The sequence below is a fragment of the Microtus oregoni genome, unplaced genomic scaffold (genome assembly GCF_018167655.1).
Source record: "Microtus oregoni isolate MIOR12 unplaced genomic scaffold, Mior012 000023F_ref0000262, whole genome shotgun sequence".
In the NCBI taxonomy this organism is placed as follows: domain Eukaryota; kingdom Metazoa; phylum Chordata; class Mammalia; order Rodentia; family Cricetidae; genus Microtus; species Microtus oregoni.
Genome location: NW_024543082.1, coordinates 9,072,410 through 9,093,472, shown reverse-complemented (window position 1 = coordinate 9,093,472; position 21,063 = coordinate 9,072,410). Strand labels below are relative to the sequence as shown.

The 21,063-nt window shown below is 37.7% G+C and overlaps 1 protein-coding gene across 1 annotated transcript in view; it reads right to left on the bottom strand.

Moving 5' to 3' along the window:
• Window positions 1–20,859, bottom strand: part of Zpld1 (zona pellucida like domain containing 1) — a 43,299-nt gene extending 22,440 nt beyond the window's left edge. The window contains exons 1-2 of the mRNA XM_041673433.1: window positions 20,754–20,859; window positions 872–1,092 (exon numbers count right to left, since the gene is read on the bottom strand). Coding sequence (XP_041529367.1) covers window positions 872–1,092; window positions 20,754–20,859 — 327 coding nt within the window. The remainder of the gene's footprint in view (window positions 1–871; window positions 1,093–20,753) is intronic.
• Between the last annotated feature and the right edge of the window lie 204 nt (window positions 20,860–21,063).

Here is a 21,063-nt window from a genome sequence, read left to right as displayed (position 1 = left end):
CATAATTTTTTGAAGACTGAAAGCCATTTTTTATTTCTTTACTGTGCTATTGTGTGTATTGTGCCACTTTTATTAGGATTTATTGATAAAATGATATTTGAGCAAGCTAAATAAAATATAGTACTAGGTGAAATTTAATGTAATTAGTACTCTCATCACATATTATTAATTTCAATTAATTTTTATTCCCTGGAGTGTATATTTCTTCTTATTCCTATTTTCGGTGTTGAGTGAATTAATAAAATAATGAATGATATTAATTATAAATTCTCAGACAGGGTAAAAATGCTCAAAACACTGATTTGGTTATCAAAATAACTGAAAAGAGGTGCTGCCAGAATTGCATGGGTAAAATTGGGTATGATAAGTACTTTAAATGCAAAGGGCAATCCCACGCCATAAAGAAGTTCACACAAGAAACACAGCTGTCTTACAAAGTATCAGCGACAACCAGTCAAGGGTAAATGTGAAATAAGAGTTCAAGTCTCCCATTCTATATTTAATATTTCTTACTGAATGGGGTCATCAGGTCTATATCACCACAAAAGAACAAAAACTGTTGCATCCATAAAGTGTAAGGAATATGGCTTGTACTTAGAGATGCCCATCAAAGTCAGTCTAACAGAGCTGCTTAGAGTAGCACCGCCCAGCACATGCCTCTCCACGGCCCAGCTCCTATCAACACAACCATTATGAGAAGACAGAATTGTATATTTGGGAGTTTATACTTCAAACAGGCAAAAGAAAGTGATTTGTTTGGCTTTATTGGAATTTCTTCCTGAAGACCGATTGGGCTCCTGATTATTTCATGAAATGGGAACGTGTTTATTTATGACCTCAGATATAGCACTGGGTTTTATAGGAGTCTTACCACCAAGTTGTTTCCACAGCCCTCCAAGGTGCTGAGATTGATGATGAAAATGACCACTGCTGGGAAGGTATTGTTATTGATGAAGCCCCTGCAGTGGGAATCCCCATGCCTTCCATTCAGTGCCAGATCTGTTTCAGAATAACCCGAAAAAAGGACTGTGCAGAAATTAATCTTCATTGTAATGGCCTGCACTCCACAGTAGACACTGATGTCTCTTTCAGCTGAAACAAAAAATACATAAAAGCAAAAGTTAGTCATAAAAGCGCAGTAGAAAGCAGGTGGATGACTGAGTGCTGCCTGGTTTATTTGCCATCTCCTTTGTGTAACTCATTTCTACTCTTAATCCAGTATACAGGTCTTTAAGAAAAACAGCCATGAAATATCACCATTGACTTAGTTATTTAAGGGAAGATTTTTTTTTTTTTTTTTTTAGATATTATAAGTTACCTCTGTTTCCTTGAGCCTGATGTTCAGAGGATATACATGAAATGTCGGTCTAGCACTGTTGAATGACAGAAGAATTGAGTGGAGAAAATCAGTATACTGAGGAAATTTAGGACTGGAGTAACTGAGTTATTCGGATCTCCTGTCTAGAGTGAAGCAGGACAAATGATGTGTTTTCTCAAGAGAAAGGAAGCAGCTAAAACCTGCCGTCCACCAAATTATTCAACACATTGCTATTTGGTAGCTCATGCTACCAGCACACAGAAACAGAAGGCATTGTGAACAGGCCCATTTTAATTAGCCTACAGTAAATCATCCTGGAGAGAGAAAATGAAGAATAGTTTGCTGATACTGAGTGCAAAATGCACAGTTGCTCAAAGAAAAAGTTTGCCAGTGATTATGAATGCATTAGCTGGCCATTGAAAAGTAAAACATAGCTTGCATGGTTTCCCATGGCTCTGTTATTTATCAGGAAGCATTCTTCTAGACATGAAATGAGCACATGCATAAACACACACCACACACACACAGAGAAGGAGAGAGAGGGAGACTTTTCATGCCTCTAACCGTTCTCCTACAAATAATAAAGAAAAATGAGTAGAAAAAGGAGAGTTCCAAGGATAAGTAATTCCTAGCGACAGGTTTTACTTTCACTGGGTGGTATCCTATCCCAAGGTTTTATTTGAAAATGTGATTGCTACAAATTTAATTAATTAAGAGATGATGAGGCCACTGCGGTAAAGTGAACTTTTGTTGAATATGGCTGATGCAGTAGAAAGATCAAGGAAAAACCTGAGCTGATGACAGAAGAGTAGAATGACGTGTCTGGAAGCCGAGGCACATCAAGACTGTCTGAACATCACCAGGCCACAGAAGGACAGGACAGAGTGCTTGTCAGACACTCTTGATGGGAATGTGGCTACACCTTGATGCTGAATTTCTGGCCTTCAGAAGCATGAGATAATCATCCCTGGCTTTAATTCCCCTTGGGCGACAACATGTGTCCATTGTTTTAAATTGCTCGCTGGGTGAGACTTTGTTAAATCTGTGCAGGAAATGAATACAGCAAGTTCACCACTTTTAACAGGGTGTCCCAGCAAAACGAAGAATCTGGAGCAGGCATTGAATTTACAAAGTGTAGAAACAAGCAAGAGGCATTTGTACTGCTCTGATAAATTACCCTGATTGTTTAAGAAAAAAACTAAATACAGTAATATAGTTTTTGGCTTATGATATAGACTGTTTTATTGGTGGAGACTGCCTTCGTTCTCGGTTGTCCAGACCCCCTTGACTCCACCTACTCTCTCTCTCTATTTGTGTTCTGATTTACCGCCTGGCTTTATTCTACTATGTTATTGACCCCAAAAGCTTTATTCATCAACCAATATAAGCAACACATATACAAAATGATATCCCACATCAGTGTTCATCTGATAAATATGTAAATCTTGTTCAGGATATTCAGCAAAAAATTAATTTACTTAAAAAACTCAGTCTTCTAAATAGTGTCAATAGTAGATTTTTTTGAAATATGATTCTCTATACTTTTTTACAAGTAAAATGAACTATCTTTTGAGAAAGTGGATAAGTCAATGTAGAAGTTTCCATGTTTGATAATCATTTTAAACTTGCTACAATTGTGTGCAATAACTGAAAATTTTGTTGTGGACAAAAGAAAAATAGTATGGATAGGTGTATGACAAAAATTCAAATCATTCATAGGTGGGAAAGTCAGACAAATGAATATATGTTGGCCAACACAGATGATAACAAATCTACTTAGTTTGGGCGATATCTCTACAGCCTTAAACAACATTAATCATTTAAAAGTAACCATAAATTTATGTGATCATCTTTCCTACAATAAAAAAAAAGTTCATTTAAAAGTATTTATTGAGTATCTGTGAACTACTTTCACCTCTTGTTTTGGTGTAGTTGGTAGCATTTTTTTTTTTTTGAGAAAAGGAGAAAAAAAAAAAAAACAAGTTTCCACCTCCTCCCAGCCTCCCATTTCCCTCCCCCTCCTCCCACCCTTCTCCCCCTCCCCCAACTCCTCACCCACTCCCTCTCCAGTCCAAAGAGCAGTCAGGGTTCCCTGCCCTGTGGTAAGTCCTAGGTCCTCCCCTCTCCGTCCATTCCTAGGAAGGTAAACATCCAAACTGGCTATGCTCCCACAAAGCCAGCACATTAAGTAGGATCAAAACCCCGTGCCATTGTCCTTTGCGTCTCATCAGCCCTCATTGCTTGCCGTGTTCAGAGAGTCCAGTTTTATCCCATGCTTTTTCAGTCACAGTCCAGCTGGCCTTGGTGAGCTCCCAATAGATCAGCTCCACTGTCTCAGTGGGTGGGTGTACCCCTTGTGGTCCTGACTTCTTTGCTCATGTTCTCCCTCCTTCTGCTCCTCATTGGGACCTTCGGAGCTCAGTCCAGTGCTCCAGTGTGGGTCTCTGTCTCTATCTCCATCCATTACCAGATGAAGGTTCTATGATGATATGCAAGATATTCGTCAGTATTGCTCTAGGATAGGGTCATTTCAGGTTCCCTATCCTCAGCTGCCCAAGGAACTAACTGGGGACCTCGGCTTGGGCACCTGGGAGCCACTCTAGGGTCAGGTCTCTTGTCAACCCTAAAGTGGCTCCCTTAACTAAGAATTGTGGTTCCGTGCTCCCCTGTCCAACCTTCCTTTATCTCAATCCTCCTGTTTCCCCAAGGCCCCCCCTCCTTCCCTTCTAACTTTTCTTTCCCCATCTCCCCTTACCCTCATCCCACCCCACCCCCAGATCCCAATTTTCTCCCCGGCATTTGTCTACTTCCCTTAGCCAAGAGGATAACTATATGTTTTTCCTTGGGTTCACCTTCTTACTTAGCTTCTTTAGATTCACCTATTGTAGACTCCGTGACCCTTATTTATGGCTAGAAACCAATTATGAGTGAGTACATCCCATATTCATCTTTTTGGGTCTGGGTTACCTCACTCAGGATAGTGTTTTCTATTTCCATCCATTTGCATGCAAAATTCGAGAAGTCATTGTTTTTTACCGCAGCATAGTACTCTAATGTGTATATATTCCATACTTTCTTCATCCATTCTTCCATTGAAGGGCTTCTAGGTTGTTTCCAGGTTCTGGCTATTACAAATAATACTGCTATGAACATAGTTGAACAAATGCTTTTGTCATATGATAGGGCATCTCTTGGGTATATTCCCAAGAGTGATATTGCTGGGTCCAGGGGTAGGTTGATCCCGAATTTCCTGAGAAACCGAAACACTGACTTCCACAGTGGTTGCACAAGATTGCATTCCCACCAGCAATGGATGAGGGTACCCCTTCCTCCACAGCCTCTCCAGCAAAGGCTATCCTTGGTGTTTTTGACTTTAGCCATTCTGACAGGTGTAAGATGATATCTCAAAGTTGTTTTGATTTGCATTTCCCTGATTGCTAAGGAAGTTGAGCATGGCCTTAAGTGTCTTTTGGCCATTTGAACTTACTGACTGGGAGAAGATCTTCACCAACCCCGCAACAGACAAAGGTCTGATCTCCAAAATATATAGAGAACTCAAGAAACTAGACTTTAAAATGCTAATTAACCCAATTAAAAAATGGGGCACTGAACTGAACAGAGACTTCTCAACAGTAGTTGGTAGCATTTTAATCCAACTGTGCTAACTATTTATTTAGAGCCTCAACAGTTAGTCATTTCCTAGAGGTCAAAGTCCACACCTTAACCAGCTCTTCAAGATTACCCTTGGTCTTCCACTGGCCTCATTCCACATTCTCTTCTTTGTTTCGTGCCCATTTCCCCAATTTCTTAAACAAAATGTTTTTCAGGTATTTAAAAGGACTGTGCCGAGTGGCAGATGCCAGAATGTGTTTACCTCCTAGGACAGGACTTTCTAGCATGGGCGCATAAAGAATGTTTGGAGGATTCATGATTAGTGATCTAGCTGGGGTTCTATAAATGTGCCCCAAGTTAAAAATGCCAAGACTTCAAAGTGCATCCTTAAGATTGGCACATCTTACTCCATGCACTTTAATCCTCAACAAGGTACTGCAAGCTCTTCCCATACCCAGGCTGTACCTGACTCAACACAGCAGGTCTCAAATTTTATATTTTTTCTCAAAGATTTCCTTGATACCAAATGCAAAGTATATTATTTTTGGTTTTTGCTGTCATATACTGTTAAAATTATGCATGCATTTTGATATTTGTCTTATAAACTGAACGTCACAGAAGGTACCAAACCTATTATATTCACCAATGCACCCCAGAGAGGAATTAATTCATTAAATCAAGTATTGGAGCAATAGACTGCACTAAGGGTTTTGGACTGCTTATATCAATCAACTTAGGAAAGCAAGAACAATAGCACGACCCAGAGAAGAACTGGGCAGCATATGTGAGGATGACAGAAAAAGCCAAAGTTGACCAGGTGAGCTCATTAAGACTGGCTTTCTGGAGAAGACGGCATTGAGCTTAACTTTGCAGGAGTTAGCTATGTAAAATAAAAGAGTGCAAAATATTAAAAGCCAGTGGGGTAGTGTGAATAAAAATTATGTTTTGAGTGTTTGGGATGCAGGTAGTGTCGTTTCCATCATATTTTAAAATACAAAGAAAATATGTCAGGAAATGAAGCCATATGGCAAAAACAGCTAAGATCTGGAAAACCTTTGTAAACCAAATGATCTGTCTCTTTACCATGGTAAAATATCTACCTAAAAGTTGAGTGGAATCTTCAGCATTTAACAGGTTCATTAAGATTTTGCCTGATGGTCAGTGAACAAGTGAGATTATATTACTTGATATATTATAAGTACATAAAAATACATATCAATAAACATATTCAAAGAGACAGATTTCCTTTCCTTGACTTAAGCCAGCCAGAGTCTTCAACTTTCACACCTCTGTTTGAAAGAATTAATTACTGCTTAGAGTTCACTGAGAGGATGGAAATGGTTTCTGGGTTCAGACTTAAGCTTGCTTCCATTTTCTGTTTTGCAGCTGAAGCCTTGTAACCCTGCAACCCAGCTGAATTCACTACAAACTGATTCCACTTGAAGATATAGCAACAAATTAAAGGACTTTCACAGGGGAAGAAAGGAGATCTGTACAAATCCATCCTGGCCTTTTCTAAGGACTTTTCACTGTCCCTCAGAGAAACACATTTTCCCATTTTCCTGTTTGTAGATACTAAAGACATCCATTCAGCTCAACTTCACCATTTGGGAAACTTGGAGAGGAAAACCAAAGGATACTTCAAGTTGCTAAAGGACAATTACTGCCCAAGTAGATATTTTTCCAGTTATTTAATACTTGTTTTGAATAACTAATCTTTTGGAAGTGTTAGTTGCCAGTGACTGGCATCAATGAGATTTTGCTCTGTGATACTTATTATTAACCCAATAAGAGTGAGTTAATAGTGAGAGCAAAGCAGTGATTGTCCCTAGGAGATGACTTTCAATGTTCTGTGTTTAAAGATACTGAATGCATTTAACCCACAGATATGCTTGCTTACACAGTCTGTGTGCAGTTACATTGCCAATATGCCAAGGTACTTCATGGAGATCATAGACAGCCTAAGTGTCTCATTAAAAAAAATAAAATATATGTTAATAAATCAAACTGGTAAAAACAACATTGCATATTCCATTCACCTATCAGTGTGGCCATGCGATAGCCTGATGCAGATTTATTAAAGTCATGCAAAGTATAAACGTGCCATCACTTTGTCAACCATCTAACTCTGATTTTTCATGTTCTGTCTTATGTTCGACTCTTGAGCATCCTACAACTTAAAAACATAGTAAAGACTGACTTCCATTTTGATGTTTCTGTTATCAGGCAAATATTAATCACTGTGCTGCAATGATTAGTACTAACTTAAAGCCAGATTTCAGGATATTTCTTTCCCAGTATCAGAAGATACAAGGATACCAAGGATATCATTAATTGCACTGATCTTGGTTCTTATAATAGTATAATATAATTTGACAAAGCTAAGTCTTCTGAGAGCACTGAAAGGTGATATAGATCTCCAAGTTAAAAGTTGAGGGTGGGGAAAAAGAGAAAAGGGAGGGAGGGGAGGCTGAGATTGATATGTAAAATAACAAATTAATTAAAATTTCAAAAGTACTAAGATGATATAAAAATGAGTCTGATTGTTACAAGCTAAGAATTTGTGGCCTTATCTGTATGTTGCTGAATTGACATAAATTGACTGTGGGGTTGTGGAGGAAAAGAGCAAAGACAGCTCTACTTATTCCATATATGTATAATGTTCTGCAAACATGTTGCTAGTAAGTGCTGTCTAAAGACAAAAGTACAATTATATTTTAAAAGAACAGCATTTTACTCATGAAGAAAGAAGTTGTTTATTACCGTTATTCACATATATATACTGAGGTTGCCATGTATCTAACCCATTTATAGGATAAGTATAGTCTATGAACTTCCAATCAGGATACTTTATTTTATACATGAGGAGTTAGATAGTTAGCAGAATGATGGCACATTTATACTTTGCATGACTTCAATAAATTTGCATCAGGGTAAGGCATGATGACTGTTATGACTATCATGTGACTATGTAAGCAGGTCTTTGAATTAAATGCACTCAGTATCTTTAAACAGAAAACATGAAAAAGCATGTTCTAGACTTTTGTTCTAGAACTACTTCTGTTCTAGACCATGATCTAGTACAAAAAATTACTTAGAACATAAAAATATTATACATAAATTTTAGTACTTAAAAATCATGGACTACTTTTGTTATAGACTAGAGGCTATTAATGTTACTATGTCCAAACTAAATCCCACCTCATGTCAATAAAAGACTCAAAAGTACATTTGTTGTATACTTATTAGGTATCATCCCCCACCCCCCCAGCCTGAGGATACACCGTTACCTCAAGAAGCTTATGGATTGTGGTTCAGTCAATAAAGGAGAAATTTGGAAAATGGCCCCTGACAACAATAGCCTGATGTTACGGAAGCACTTTGTAAACATGACCTATCACCTACCTTGGTCAAGTAAGGGTGTTTGGCAAGAGATGGTCAGTAAAAAGTGAAATCATTTCAGTTGTCTAAGGCTTAGAAGAAATTGATTAGGTGACAACATGAAGAGCGGTGGGTATCAATGACAATCAGTTTTTTTTGGGGGGGGGAGGTGATGTAGTGGCTGAAGAAATTATTCCCTGAGATAAAGAATTCAGGGAAATAAAGAGGATAGAATTAGTTTTTGAGAGGCTGGTGTCTGTATGGTACACTCAAAACAAACGGGACAATAGGCATCAGAAAGAAGAGTAAATTAATATCAGATGGGAAAGAGCAAAAATGCGAATTGGGACTATAAACTGCTCTCTGTCAACTCTAAATAGTGAGCTATGCTGCTGGCTGGAACCACTCAGGAAAACAATCAAGTAAGAAAATTAAATTAATAGCAGACAAAGTAATATCCAAGCAGTCATTTGCTGTGATTACCTAGTATCGATATCATACCTGGTTCTCATCATGTGCTCTATTCCATACTGTTTTAAGAATGAGGCTAAGTTTCTTTCTTTTTTTTTATTACCTTCATCTTATCTGTGAGCGGATATTTTGTTTTCCATTAAATTATAAACTTATCAAAGGTTCTAGATTTTCTTCCCAGAGTGCCTAATAATATTAGCAAATGTTTTTCTATTATGCCTTTGCTGTAAATCTTTCATGAACAGCACACGTGGTTACCAACTATGTAACATGAGGTTCTTAGTTTCAAAGAAAAGATATGGTGACAGACAGATCCACCCTGACTGTCCGTACCTCATTCTGTCTCTACCGACTGCCTAAGAAAGGCTCTGCCTTCAGAGTTTTCAGTGAACATTGGTAATCTTATTGGAATCTACTATTTGACTTCACGTTGAAAAACTTAAAATAATATGCAGTTCATAGTGTTTTGCTATTTGTTCCAGTATTTTTACTTACTTTTTAAGTGTGCATTAATCTTGCTAACTTGTTATCTTACCTTTTTTCTAGAAATTTTAAAATCATTTACTCTTCCCATTGACATATTAGTTGATGCCTGCCATGGCTAATAGCAGCGAGTGTCAGACAGTTGTGAATGTAGACGGCACGGGCATGGTGGCTTCCAATATCTAGAGTCAGCAAGCCCATCATGAGTTCTCTAAGTGTCACCTCTTATACTTTATGGAAAAAGTGGATTACCAGGGAAGCTCATTAAAATACAGATTCTGCTTCAGTAGACTTTAAGAGGGGCCTGCACTGCTCACACCTCTCACAAGCTCCCACGTGATTCTGACGTGATAAGTCTCTCAGTCAATTCAGTTGCTAAGATACGGCTAATTATTTTGATTGGTCAGAAGCTCTTAGGAGGATTTTACTTGAAGGAACTAAGCATTCCCACCAAAGGGGTATGGGTAGGATGCAGGATGCACAGGTTAGAATAAGAGGGAAGTTTCAAATATAAAAGCAGCAAGAGGGAGAGAAACAACATATATGTGTGTGTGTGTTTAACTCCCTTCTTAGTCCAAGAAAATATCTGATTTTGAATCTGAATGAAATCGAACAAAAGTGTCTTGAGCTTGAGCCTACCTCTGCTTTAATATGCCAGGAGCAACCCACGTGATAGTGCTGAGGAAAGAACCAGTCTCCCGTCCTCATCTATACCCCATTCCACAAACCACAGCAGAACACTACTGTGCCAAGTGGAGTGGTTTTTTTCAAAAGTGATGCATTTAGCAAAGTCAGTGCATCGTGATGAAGGGACTGAGAAGAACTATTTCCTGCCCATGGGAGACTCTGGAATGGTTGAAGATGTGCAACAGAGTGGATGGTCCACTGTGAGCAGGTAGAGGCGCCATATACTTCAGATGCAAGGATCACATGGACATAATCTTACATTCACAGCCTGATGTGCACACGCTGAAAAGAAGTATCGGTGCAAAGCTGACAGCATAAACAAAAGCCAGTTGTGTGGAGAAGAAAGAATGTTTTCTGCACAAGGATAAAATGCTTTCAGATTCATAAAAAAAAAATTCACCTGGAAATCACCTACCTCCTGGACTGCAATAAATATTCTAATAATAACCTGTGCCATCATCATAGGCTTTAAGAATATTTTATATATCGTTCCTGTTTCTTCTGTTCCTAAAATAAAAGCAGTGGATTTTTGCACCAAGTTTACAAATTACCTAGAGAACAGATGTGTGTGTTTCTTTAACTCATTTTTAAAGTTATATTTCCTTTCACAAAGTTTTTATAAAAGAATCGGGCTTTGGTACTAAAACAGCAAGAATTCCTTCAGGGGTATTGATATTTCATCTACGCAAAATACCAGCAGCTGATGAAGAATTTAAAGTGGATTAGGGATTCAAGTTTCCTCTCTATATTGAACAGGTTTCTCACCACCTTATTTTTCATAGCAACATCTGTTTCTCGTTAGCAAATACAAGCTGCTGTTTCCTGGGCTCTCAGATATTCATGTGGAGTCTGAGGCAAACTTTGAAGACTTATAATCACATTTGCTGCTCTACCTTGGAACCAGATGAGTCTGATAAACGTTTTAAGGCAGGAAAAAAAAAGGGAGGAGATACAGGTTTTACTTGTACAATGGAAGTACAATTTTCATGTAGTAAATATTTCACTATTAAAGGGGGGGTGGATGCTGAATTATTCAGTTGCTGCTCTTGCTGACTAATTGCTTTCTCCTCCACAATGCTTTATCATTGTCGATTAATAAGAATGTGACAGACACAGTGCCTGAATCAGTCTTTTAGCCTCATCTGTTTAAGAATTATCATCACAGGTGCAAAGCAGGAAGCAAGCATCCCCTTGACAAACGGATGACCAAAATACTGCCCCAAGTAGGAAGACAGGAGAAATGGATTTCTTTATCTTCACGGATGACCAGACATGTTCCCTGAAATTATGATTCTACTACCTGCTCCTCAGGAATGGAACAACGCAACTGTTAAGCAAAGCCAAAGACAAAATGAGTTCATTATGTGTAGTTCACCCTTTAATTCTTTAACTGGAAAGGCTAAACAAATAAACTCTCCATATGGCTTTTTGGTTCTTTAACGAGGAGATAATTTTATGCATAATTCATCGTCCTAGTATCATCTTTAAACTTGCTATCCAAAGTTTGTTTGGGAGCAGGAGTTTCAACAAGTGAAGAAAGAGTCCTACCATTATATCACTGTTGAGTGCTAACTTGACAACATTAGGCAAAATCTAATCCTGTTTTCCTACTATAAAATGAGGTTTAAAAGTGACTTTGCTTGTTTGTTGTGAGAAATCAAATACAGCTGTACCTATCACTGAGAACATGAAGCCTAGTATTGGTATTAGTGTTATTTTAAATGGAGTGTCAAATTTAAAGTTAGGAAACACTGATTTGTCCAGGATTTCTCATAACCACTTAGTTCGCCCTTTGATGGTGTCAGAACATGGGTGTTCTAGTACCAGTGGTCTCTCTGGTTGTGCTTTTTTTTCACAAGACTAGAAATATTGCCTAACCCCGCCCTACTACTCCCTTCTGAAAGCAGAGGCTGCCTCCAAAACGTAGCCCTCAGTCTCAAAGGCCAGCACTCTTATTGATAAACTTCACCTGTCCAAATATAGTGTCCAGTATTTAAAAGTTAGCTGTGTGTTTAGTCTGGGGAGTGTGTATCATCTCAGCAGCTCGTGAGTCTGTTCCTTGTCATTAGCTAGGGTAGCAAAGAGTTCACTACTTTCAAAATTAGACGACATTTCCTTAAATTTAAACCAATTAGGACCATGGTGGCTATCTTGGTCCAAGAATAAATGCCATGGAAATTAGAGAAAATAGCTCCAATGTCCTAAAAACAGCCGAGGTCAGATGGGGTGAGAATAATTCCTATCTTTATTAACATTGCTTTGCATTTAGACAGCCCTTCTCTCCTTTGCCAAACTCATTCTCATCCTGTCTCTGCTTAGAATCTTGAGTAGATCCTGGAGCTCCTGCTGACCCCAAGAGAAGCTCTGATGTGGGAAAGAAATGCAGAGTCAAAGGGCAATGAGCAATTAACTCTTCGGCTTTATTTGTGCACTCTATTCTCCCACAAACCACCTGCAAAACAAGACATAATAAGAAGTAATACTCATAAAATCCTAAAGCTCTCCTGAGACTTCTACTTTATTTGGGTTTTGGGATGTTTTGTTCCTTTAATATAAATTTTAAACATGGGTATATGTGGGTGATTGTATATAAGTAGGTACATTTGGAAAGATCTAGGAAAATGCCTATGACTGTTTTGGCATTTGTAAGATTGAAACAGGAAATTAAATTGGTCCTCTATGTTGAAAATTAGAGAATTCTCCTTCCTCCCTGTTATTAGAGGATTTACTTTAAATCACATGGTGTTGTATTTTCTGTCCTCCTTGAAATATATACAGATTATTTAGAAAAAGTAGATAGCACTTGGTTAACCTTGATGACCCAGGGATACCATTACTTAGCAAGGGAGATAACAACATCGCTATCTCCTAGACACTGTGAGGAGGAAAAGGTTTGCCTTTAGAGTAAACTTTGCTTCAAAATAGCAAGACAACTCCAATTATAATGGTATGGAAGATAAATTTTCCTCTAGATAAACATGATTAACAACACAAGCAGTCAATTACCAGGTAAAGTTAGGATGTATGATTAATGGTGTTGTCACAATCTTATACCAAGGATAGTTATTATTTGTCTAAGCATACACAGAATGGCTGCTTTACTTGGGTAAGAGGGTACAAATTCTTTAATCTTCAAACTATCCGTGCCATTGACATGGTACACATGACACATTGAGAATAATACTCATTCAATGCCAAAGATGTTTTCTTCTTTACTATGTAGGCACAGAGAAGTTCTAGACCAAGAAATTCTATTTCAGTGATTATCTCAACACATGATTGTCATTTTTAATGGAATAATGGACTCTGGAACAAATCAAGAACATATAACCACTTATTATTAATCATAAATGTTAATTAGATTCATTTATATGGTGCAAATACAGATTTCAGTCATATTTTAGAGACAAAAATGACATACTTAGGGTGAGATAGTGGATCCCACAATTACTCAAAATGATTTTCTGTAAGTGGTCAGTAGATACTATCAGCTACTATAAATGAATGATTTTAGCATAGTCCCTTAGTTTATACCACAGGATAAATTCAATCTTTTGCTGTCCTTGTCACTTTGTGGCCAATCAACACATTTCATTCTACTTTGAAAGAAAGAAATGGTGTGGAGTTGTGTGGGGGGGACAGTGGGAAAGATCTGGAGAAGTTGTGGGTGATCAGAACACAGTGTATGAAATTTTTATAAAAAAATTAAAATTGGAAAATAATATAAGCACAATAAGGAAGAGGAGGAGAAAGAAGGAGGAGGAGGAAGAAGAGAAAGGGAAGAAGGAGAAAGAAAAGGAAAAGAAAGAAGGAGAAGGAGAAAAGGAGGAGAAGAAACATGGAATTACATCAGCCAGTTTGTCTCTGCTGAGCAATCTTTAGAAAAAGTAAACCCTTTTACCTACTCAAATAAGTTCCTGTCTAGACTGCCCTATCTAGCCACCTGGTCTCTCAGCTCTTGCAAAGGCTCCTCCCACTGCCTGTTTTGAGGAGCAGTCAGTGTCTCTGTTCTTCTCTGTGTCTTTATTTCTCTTTCTCTCCTAAATGAAAGAAACAGCTTTTACGCTCACAGGGTTGCTATACTTTCTTTCTTTATTATTCCTTTCTTCCTTAGTATTTCCAGTATCTGAGGACTTTCCATTCTGAGAATGCAGCACTCAGGGTCTAAAAACACGCCTCATCTAAATTTCTGGCTTAGGCTACTCTTTTTCCTTCACCTTAAAAATAATCTTAACAGTTGCCTTTTTGACAAACCTGCCATATTTATGTCACCCCCATTTTCTGTTCACACACCAAGCAGAGATTCAGACTTTATAGAACGGTTTTCACTTTGGATATCCCTTCTCACACTCGGGGCTGCACTTCCTACTAGAAGAGAGACAATGTCACTATCCATTCTCCAGAAAGTTCCCCTAAACTACTGTTTCCAAAATCCAACTTTCTTTTTAAAGCACGAAGTATTTTTATTTTCCACATTAGTTAACAGCATCCACACCAGTTGCCTGTGGGCAAAATATCATCTAGCCTTCCCTTTCTCTCCCAAATCAAATCAATCTCACCCTCTGCTGAGCGAAACAGAAACATTTCTCTTAACAATGTTGTCTCCTCCTATTACTCCCACTGCCAGTAGCTCCTTAGTCTTCCTCTCTGCCCATAGTCTATTCTAACTTGTGTCTTTTACATTTCCAAACGTGTCTTTTGTTAAAAAAAAAAAAAAAAAAAAAAAAAACAGACTGAATCACACCTACCAAAAACCATGTTACAAAAGATTCGGGGTCTCTATCCTGCCTACAAAATAGAGTAAGAAAATTTCCATTACACTACATAACAGAACATTCTTGCCAAATACTATTAAATATGATTTACTCAAAAAACTGCAGCTCTAATTAGTTCATAGGGTTTGCAGGAAGAGCATGCTGACAGCTCCTCTGACTTGCAAGCAGCTGCACCCACAGTGTCAGGATCCTATAGATTTGATAGCATAGAACAAATGATCAAATTAGAGGCAACTTGGCTGAGCATTAAAGCATATCAAGGAATTATTAAGTGTATTAGATATGTGCATAAAGTTTAATGATTTTTAAACTTATTTCCATTAGATATGCATACCAAAGCATGAAAAGTAAGTTTACTTAAAATAGCCTAGAAAGAAGAGTGGAAGGGAGAGATGAAAGAAAAATTATAAACATACATAGTAAATAAATCTCTATGGCCAACTTGAGATTTTTTTTAAACTATTTCTTACTTATGTGTGCATTTGAAATTGTCCATCCTAAAGATTGTTTTAATTTACTTTATTTATTTATTTATTTTACATCCAGACCAGTTTCCACTCACTCCTCTTCTTCCCTATGCCCAGCCCCCACCCCAATCTACTCCTCCTCTTTTTCTATTCAGAAAGGGCCAGGCCTCCATGGGTATAAATAGAGCATGGTATATTAAGTTTCAGTTAGACTAAGTACCTCCCCTTGTATTAAGGCTGAACAAGGCAATCCAGTATAAAGAATAGATAGGCTCCCAAGAGCCAGCCAAAGTATTACAGTCTTTATTTCCCTTGGTAGGAGTCCCACAAGTAGATCAACCTACACAACTATTCCATATATATAGAGGGCATAGGTCAGTATCATGTAGACTCTTTGGTTGTTGTTTCAGACTCTGTTAGTTCCTATGATCCAAGTTAGTTGATTCTGTACATTTTATTGTGACCACTCTGGCTCCTACAATCCTTCCTCCCTCCCTTCAGCAGTTTCCCCTAGCTCAGCCTAATGTTTGGCTGTGTGTTTACATCTTTTTCCATTAGATACTGGCTGAAGAAGGCTCTCTGATGGTAACTAGAAGAGTCACCAATATAATAACAGGAGATGGCCAGCCCAGGCTACATCTCCACTACAGTGAGAAGTCTTAGCTGGAGTTATCCTTGTAGATTCATGGGAGTTTCCCTAGTATCACATTTCTACCTGACCCAGAAATGACCTCCGTTCCCAGTTTTCTCTTTTATTACTCTGCTTCTCCATGGCCCCTCCTCCCCATCAGATCCCTCAAGTTCCCATTCCTACTTCCAGTCTACCTGGGAGACTTCTTTAATTTCCTCATCCCAGGGAAATCCATGAGTACTGATTGGGCCCTCTTTGTTACTGAGCCACGACAATTAACAATTAATAAATGGTAGCTCATGAAACTGAAAAGCTTATGTAAGGCAAAGGACACTTTCAATAGAACAAAATGACAGCATACAGAATAGTAAAGATCTTCGCCAACCCCATATCCAACAGAGGGTTGACCTCCAAAATATATAAAGAAGTCAAGCAATTAGACATCCAAAAACAAATAATCCAATCTAAAAATGTAGCACAGAACTAAACAGAGAATTCTCAAGAGAATCTCAAATTGCAAAGAAACACTTAAATAAATTGTTAAAATAAAAATTTTAGAGTTTCAACTTTAATATAGTAAAATTACATATAACAAAACAGGTACCAAGCAAGAATTAGTTACAATATTTATATCTACTTTATCTTTTATCATAACTAAGGATAATTATAGTAATATCCATTCTTCAACTCCATCAAAGACTCCAGAAGGCTATACTATTACCTAAATAAACAGTAAGTTCATTGTAAGCAACTTCCAAACCTCTAGAATTGATGGAGACATCTCACTGCCTAGACAGTCACCCAAAGTTCTTCTGTACTATTGGGGCATCTGATCTTCAGCCTACAGGCCCATAGTATCAAGCAGATTTTTCCATAAAGCAGTAAATTTCAAAGACAGCTCTGCCTATATTAAAAGTTTGTCAGTCAGTTTTTTCTCTGTCTTTCAGAACGTCTGGCAGACTCTTTCATGAAGCAGGAACTCCAAAGGATTGACTCACCTTTAGGCAAGTTCAGCAGTCATTTCTCTGTGGGTCCTGCACGTCCAGTTCACCAACCCATACAAGCAAAAGCATTGTTTTTTTTTTGTTTGTTTTGTTTTTTTCCCCCAAATGACTAGCAAACTCCATAAGGAGCCTCTTGAATGTCCATCTTCCTCCTGAAGTAGTTTGGTGCTGCCAGGAGGAGATGTGTCTCATTGTCATGAGAAATCTTAAATTCTTAAAACATTTTAAATGCCACATTCTATAGTTTTTGAAAGAATGCCTATCCATCTGAAATACATCTCTGTACATCTAGAAAATCTAACTAACATGACTACAAGCTTGACTATTATAGATGATTATCTATTAACCTATATTTCTTAATTATATATTACACTTTTACGAGAGCTGGACAAACATAATACCTTAATCAAGATAAGAAATACATATAACAGAATTGACCTTAAATTTGTATCAAAAAAACCAAGATCCATGCCAATGCAAAGTATTCATCTCTATAGCATATTCCCCTTTAAATATTAACAAACATTTATGAAAAATATTTGGGAATATGGGCATAGTTCTCTAGACTACTTCCTGGTGATTGGGGGTGCTATTAATCAGGTCTTTTATGGTGTATCAACAGTTGGGTGAAGTAATTTTTGAGGGGTATTCAAGGCAACATTTCAGGGTGTCTTGGTCCATTAAATCACATTAGTCTGGAAGCAATCCACAGGTTCTTATCATCTGTGGAAACAAATGAAGAATCTCTTTTCCAAAGCAACATATCTTTAGACCCATATTTTGAATTCAAGATTATATATATATATATATATATATATATATATATATATATATATATGTTGGCTTGGTTTAGCAGTCCCCAGTATCAAATGTCTCTCTGCAGTCAAAAAAATTCAAAGAAAACACAAAGATATACATAATCCAAATTCTCTGTATAGTCCCCATCTTTACATGGCTTATTCTTTACTCTGTCTCTTTAAAGACTTTATTTTTTTAAACCATTTACTTCTTTTAAATTTTTTTTAATTTATTTATTTATTTATTTAAGATTTCTGTCTCTTCCCCGCCACCGCCTCCCATTTCCCTCCCCCTCCCCCAATCAAGTCCCCCTCCCTCCTCAGCCCAAAGAGCAATCAGGGTTCCCTGCCCTGTGGGAAGTCCAAGGACCACCCACCTCCATCCAGGTCTAGTAAGGTGAGCATCCAAACTGCCTAGGCTCCCACAAAGCCAGTATGTGCAGTAGGATCAAAAACCCAGTGCCATTGTTCTTGAGTTCTCAGTAGTCCTCATTGTCCGCTATGTTCAGCGAGTCCGGTTTTATCCCAGGCTTTTTCAGACCCAGGCCAGCTGGCCTTGGTGAGTTCCCAGTAGAACATCCCCATTGTCTCAGTGTGTGGGTGCACCCCTCGCGTTATAACTGTCTATATTCTTTTTCTTCTCTCTCCCAAGCCTACATACACTTATTAAACACTGTGACCAATTTAGAGGTCTTTTCAATCTGAATTTGTCTTTATTGTGTATTTATGATTATTTTCTGACCAGAACTAATTCTTAAAATGCTAAGTGCTTCTTATGAACTTGAGATGCAGCATTACTAGGCTATATACGGAACTTCATGCTTGCTCCCCACAGTCCAACATGGTGGAAGTCCTTTCATCACCTCTGCAAGCCATGCTCATTGCCTCAGTTCCAAGTATGCAGCCAGTCTATGTCAAGTCATTAAGCAGTTTGTAACATGCTGCTTACAAACCCCACTTAAATTCTCGGTCTCCTGAAAGAGCCAGAGGTCTCACTGGCAGCATGGCCCAGAAAGCCAGCAGTTGCAGCTTGTGTGTTTTTGTTTGTTTGTTTGTTTGATTGTTTTTGCTACCACTGAGTCAGGAAAACCTCTGTTAAAGAAGCTGCAGCACACTACCAGAAAACAGCAAGAAGCTGTGTTAAACTCTGTATTTTTGTATCTGGAATTCCTTTTCAAGCTCTCTCAGGTTTTTAAGTAGATTTTAATTTGCCAATTTGGTACCAATTTGTTGAAATGGAGGCCGCTTGTTTGTTCCCAGCTGCTCAGCCCCGAAATAATCACACAGAAACTATATTAATTAGATCACTGCTTGACCCATTAGCTCTAGTTTCTTATTGGCTAACTTTTACATCTTAATTTAACCCATTTCTAATAATCTGTTCATCATCACATGGCTGTGGCTTACCAGCTAAAGTTTCAGCATCTGTCTTCGGTGGTAGCTCCATGGCTTCTCTCTGACTCTGCCCTTCTTTCTCCCAGAATTCCATTTAGTTTTCCCCTGCCTAGCTCTGTTCCCTTATAGTTCTGATATAGGCCCAAAGCAGTTCCTTTATTAACCAATGATATTCAGAGCATACAGAAGGGACTCCCACATCAAGAAATGTTCAATATCCTTAGCCATCAGGGAAATGCAAATCAATATGATTCTGAAATTCCATCTTACTCCTAAGAACAAAAACACAAATGACAGCCTATTCTGGATAGGATTGGAGCAAGGAGAACACTCCTCTACTGCTGGTGGGAGTGCAGTACAGCCTCTTTGGAAATCAATATAGTGGTTTTCCAGAAAATTGGAAATCAATCTACCTCAAGATTCAGTGATATCTTTCTTGGGCATATATTCAATGGATGCTCAATCATATAACAAGGACACTTGCTCCACTATGTTCATAGCAGCTTTATTTATAATAGCCAGAACTTAGAAACAAACTAGATGCCCCTCAACTGGAGAATGGATACAAAAAAAAAAAGTAGTACATTTAAACAATGGAGCTTTACTCTGCGGTTAAAAACAATGACATCAGGAAATTTGAAGGCAGATGAGTAGAACTAGAAAATTTCATCCTGAATGAGGTAACCCAGACCAATAAAGACAAACATGGTATGTACTCACTTATAAGTAGAGATTAGCTGTAAAGGTGACTTTAAAAGAGAATTTATTTGCGACACTCAGTACTATTAAAATCTCATCTTCACATATTCTACAGATTCACCTCTGAACATATTCCACAAAATATATATTCCTCTATATCTTGCCTCACAGGCCAAGAACCCAGACAATAGGTCTGAGTTTATGAAACCATTTGGCCATACTCCAGTCTCACCTCAACAAATGAAGCCACCTACTGATTGCTCTATTCTGGTTTACTACTCTCACATATTCCAAAATTGAAAGTTTGGAAAGTATGAAGAAGATCAAATGCTGATCAAAGGTCTTGCAGTTCACATGGTGGACTTGGAAAGCAGTTTCTAACTCTCTGATAGTTACTTTGTAAATGTGGAATGGAAATGAGGTAATTCTAGCTAATGAAGAATGGCACTTACACAACGTTTAGAGTACCTCCTGATTATGTGTTGGTTTACTGATCTGTAGGACATGTCCACCAATATGGACAAATTTCACAACTATTATTATATTGGTAGGTTTTGTGAAATTCATTTGAAAATTGATTTATGCAATTTAATAGTTACAAACATTTCATTGAAACAATATTTTAGAAATATCACATAATATTTCACAGCTATTTCAACAAACATGACTCCCAAATAAATATATTCACATGTAAAGACAGTTTTAAAAAGTCTGAATTAAGTTGAGAAATATGTCATCAATTAGGCAAATTTTGAAGAAAATTAGACACACAATTTATTGTCCATTGACTATACTTTTTATATTTGCAAGCAGTCATTATGACATTATTGACTTTTATAACCACTCTGAATGTCAATGTGTATATAAATTAAAAATCCAGAAATATTGTCTTGATCTCATCTTTCATTGTTAATATTTATTCAATGTAAAGAGACAGACAGACCTCATTTTCTGTATGTATTTAAATGACTGCTAGACACACATAACTGTTCTTCTCAGAATTAATTAAACAATGGATGAAGGCCAGACTCACCAGGAAATCTGCTGTGGAGGTTGGCATCACAGTTGTAGCTGTTGAACTGAGCAGACCCTGGATGTGCCCTAGCAGCTAGAAGGAGCAGCAACCATATCCGTTCCATGGTAAAATCTAGAAAAGAATAACAAGCATGTGGTCATCACCAACCATCACTTTTTCTTTGCTGTTGGACAAAGAGCTTATAGATAACCAGTCAAAGCCAGGGGGATCATAGAAAGTAATCATAAAAAATGAGGATGGAGATTTTGGATACAGTGGCTCAAATTTTAATCCCTTGACTTCAGTTTGAAAATGGTAACAAAGCTAA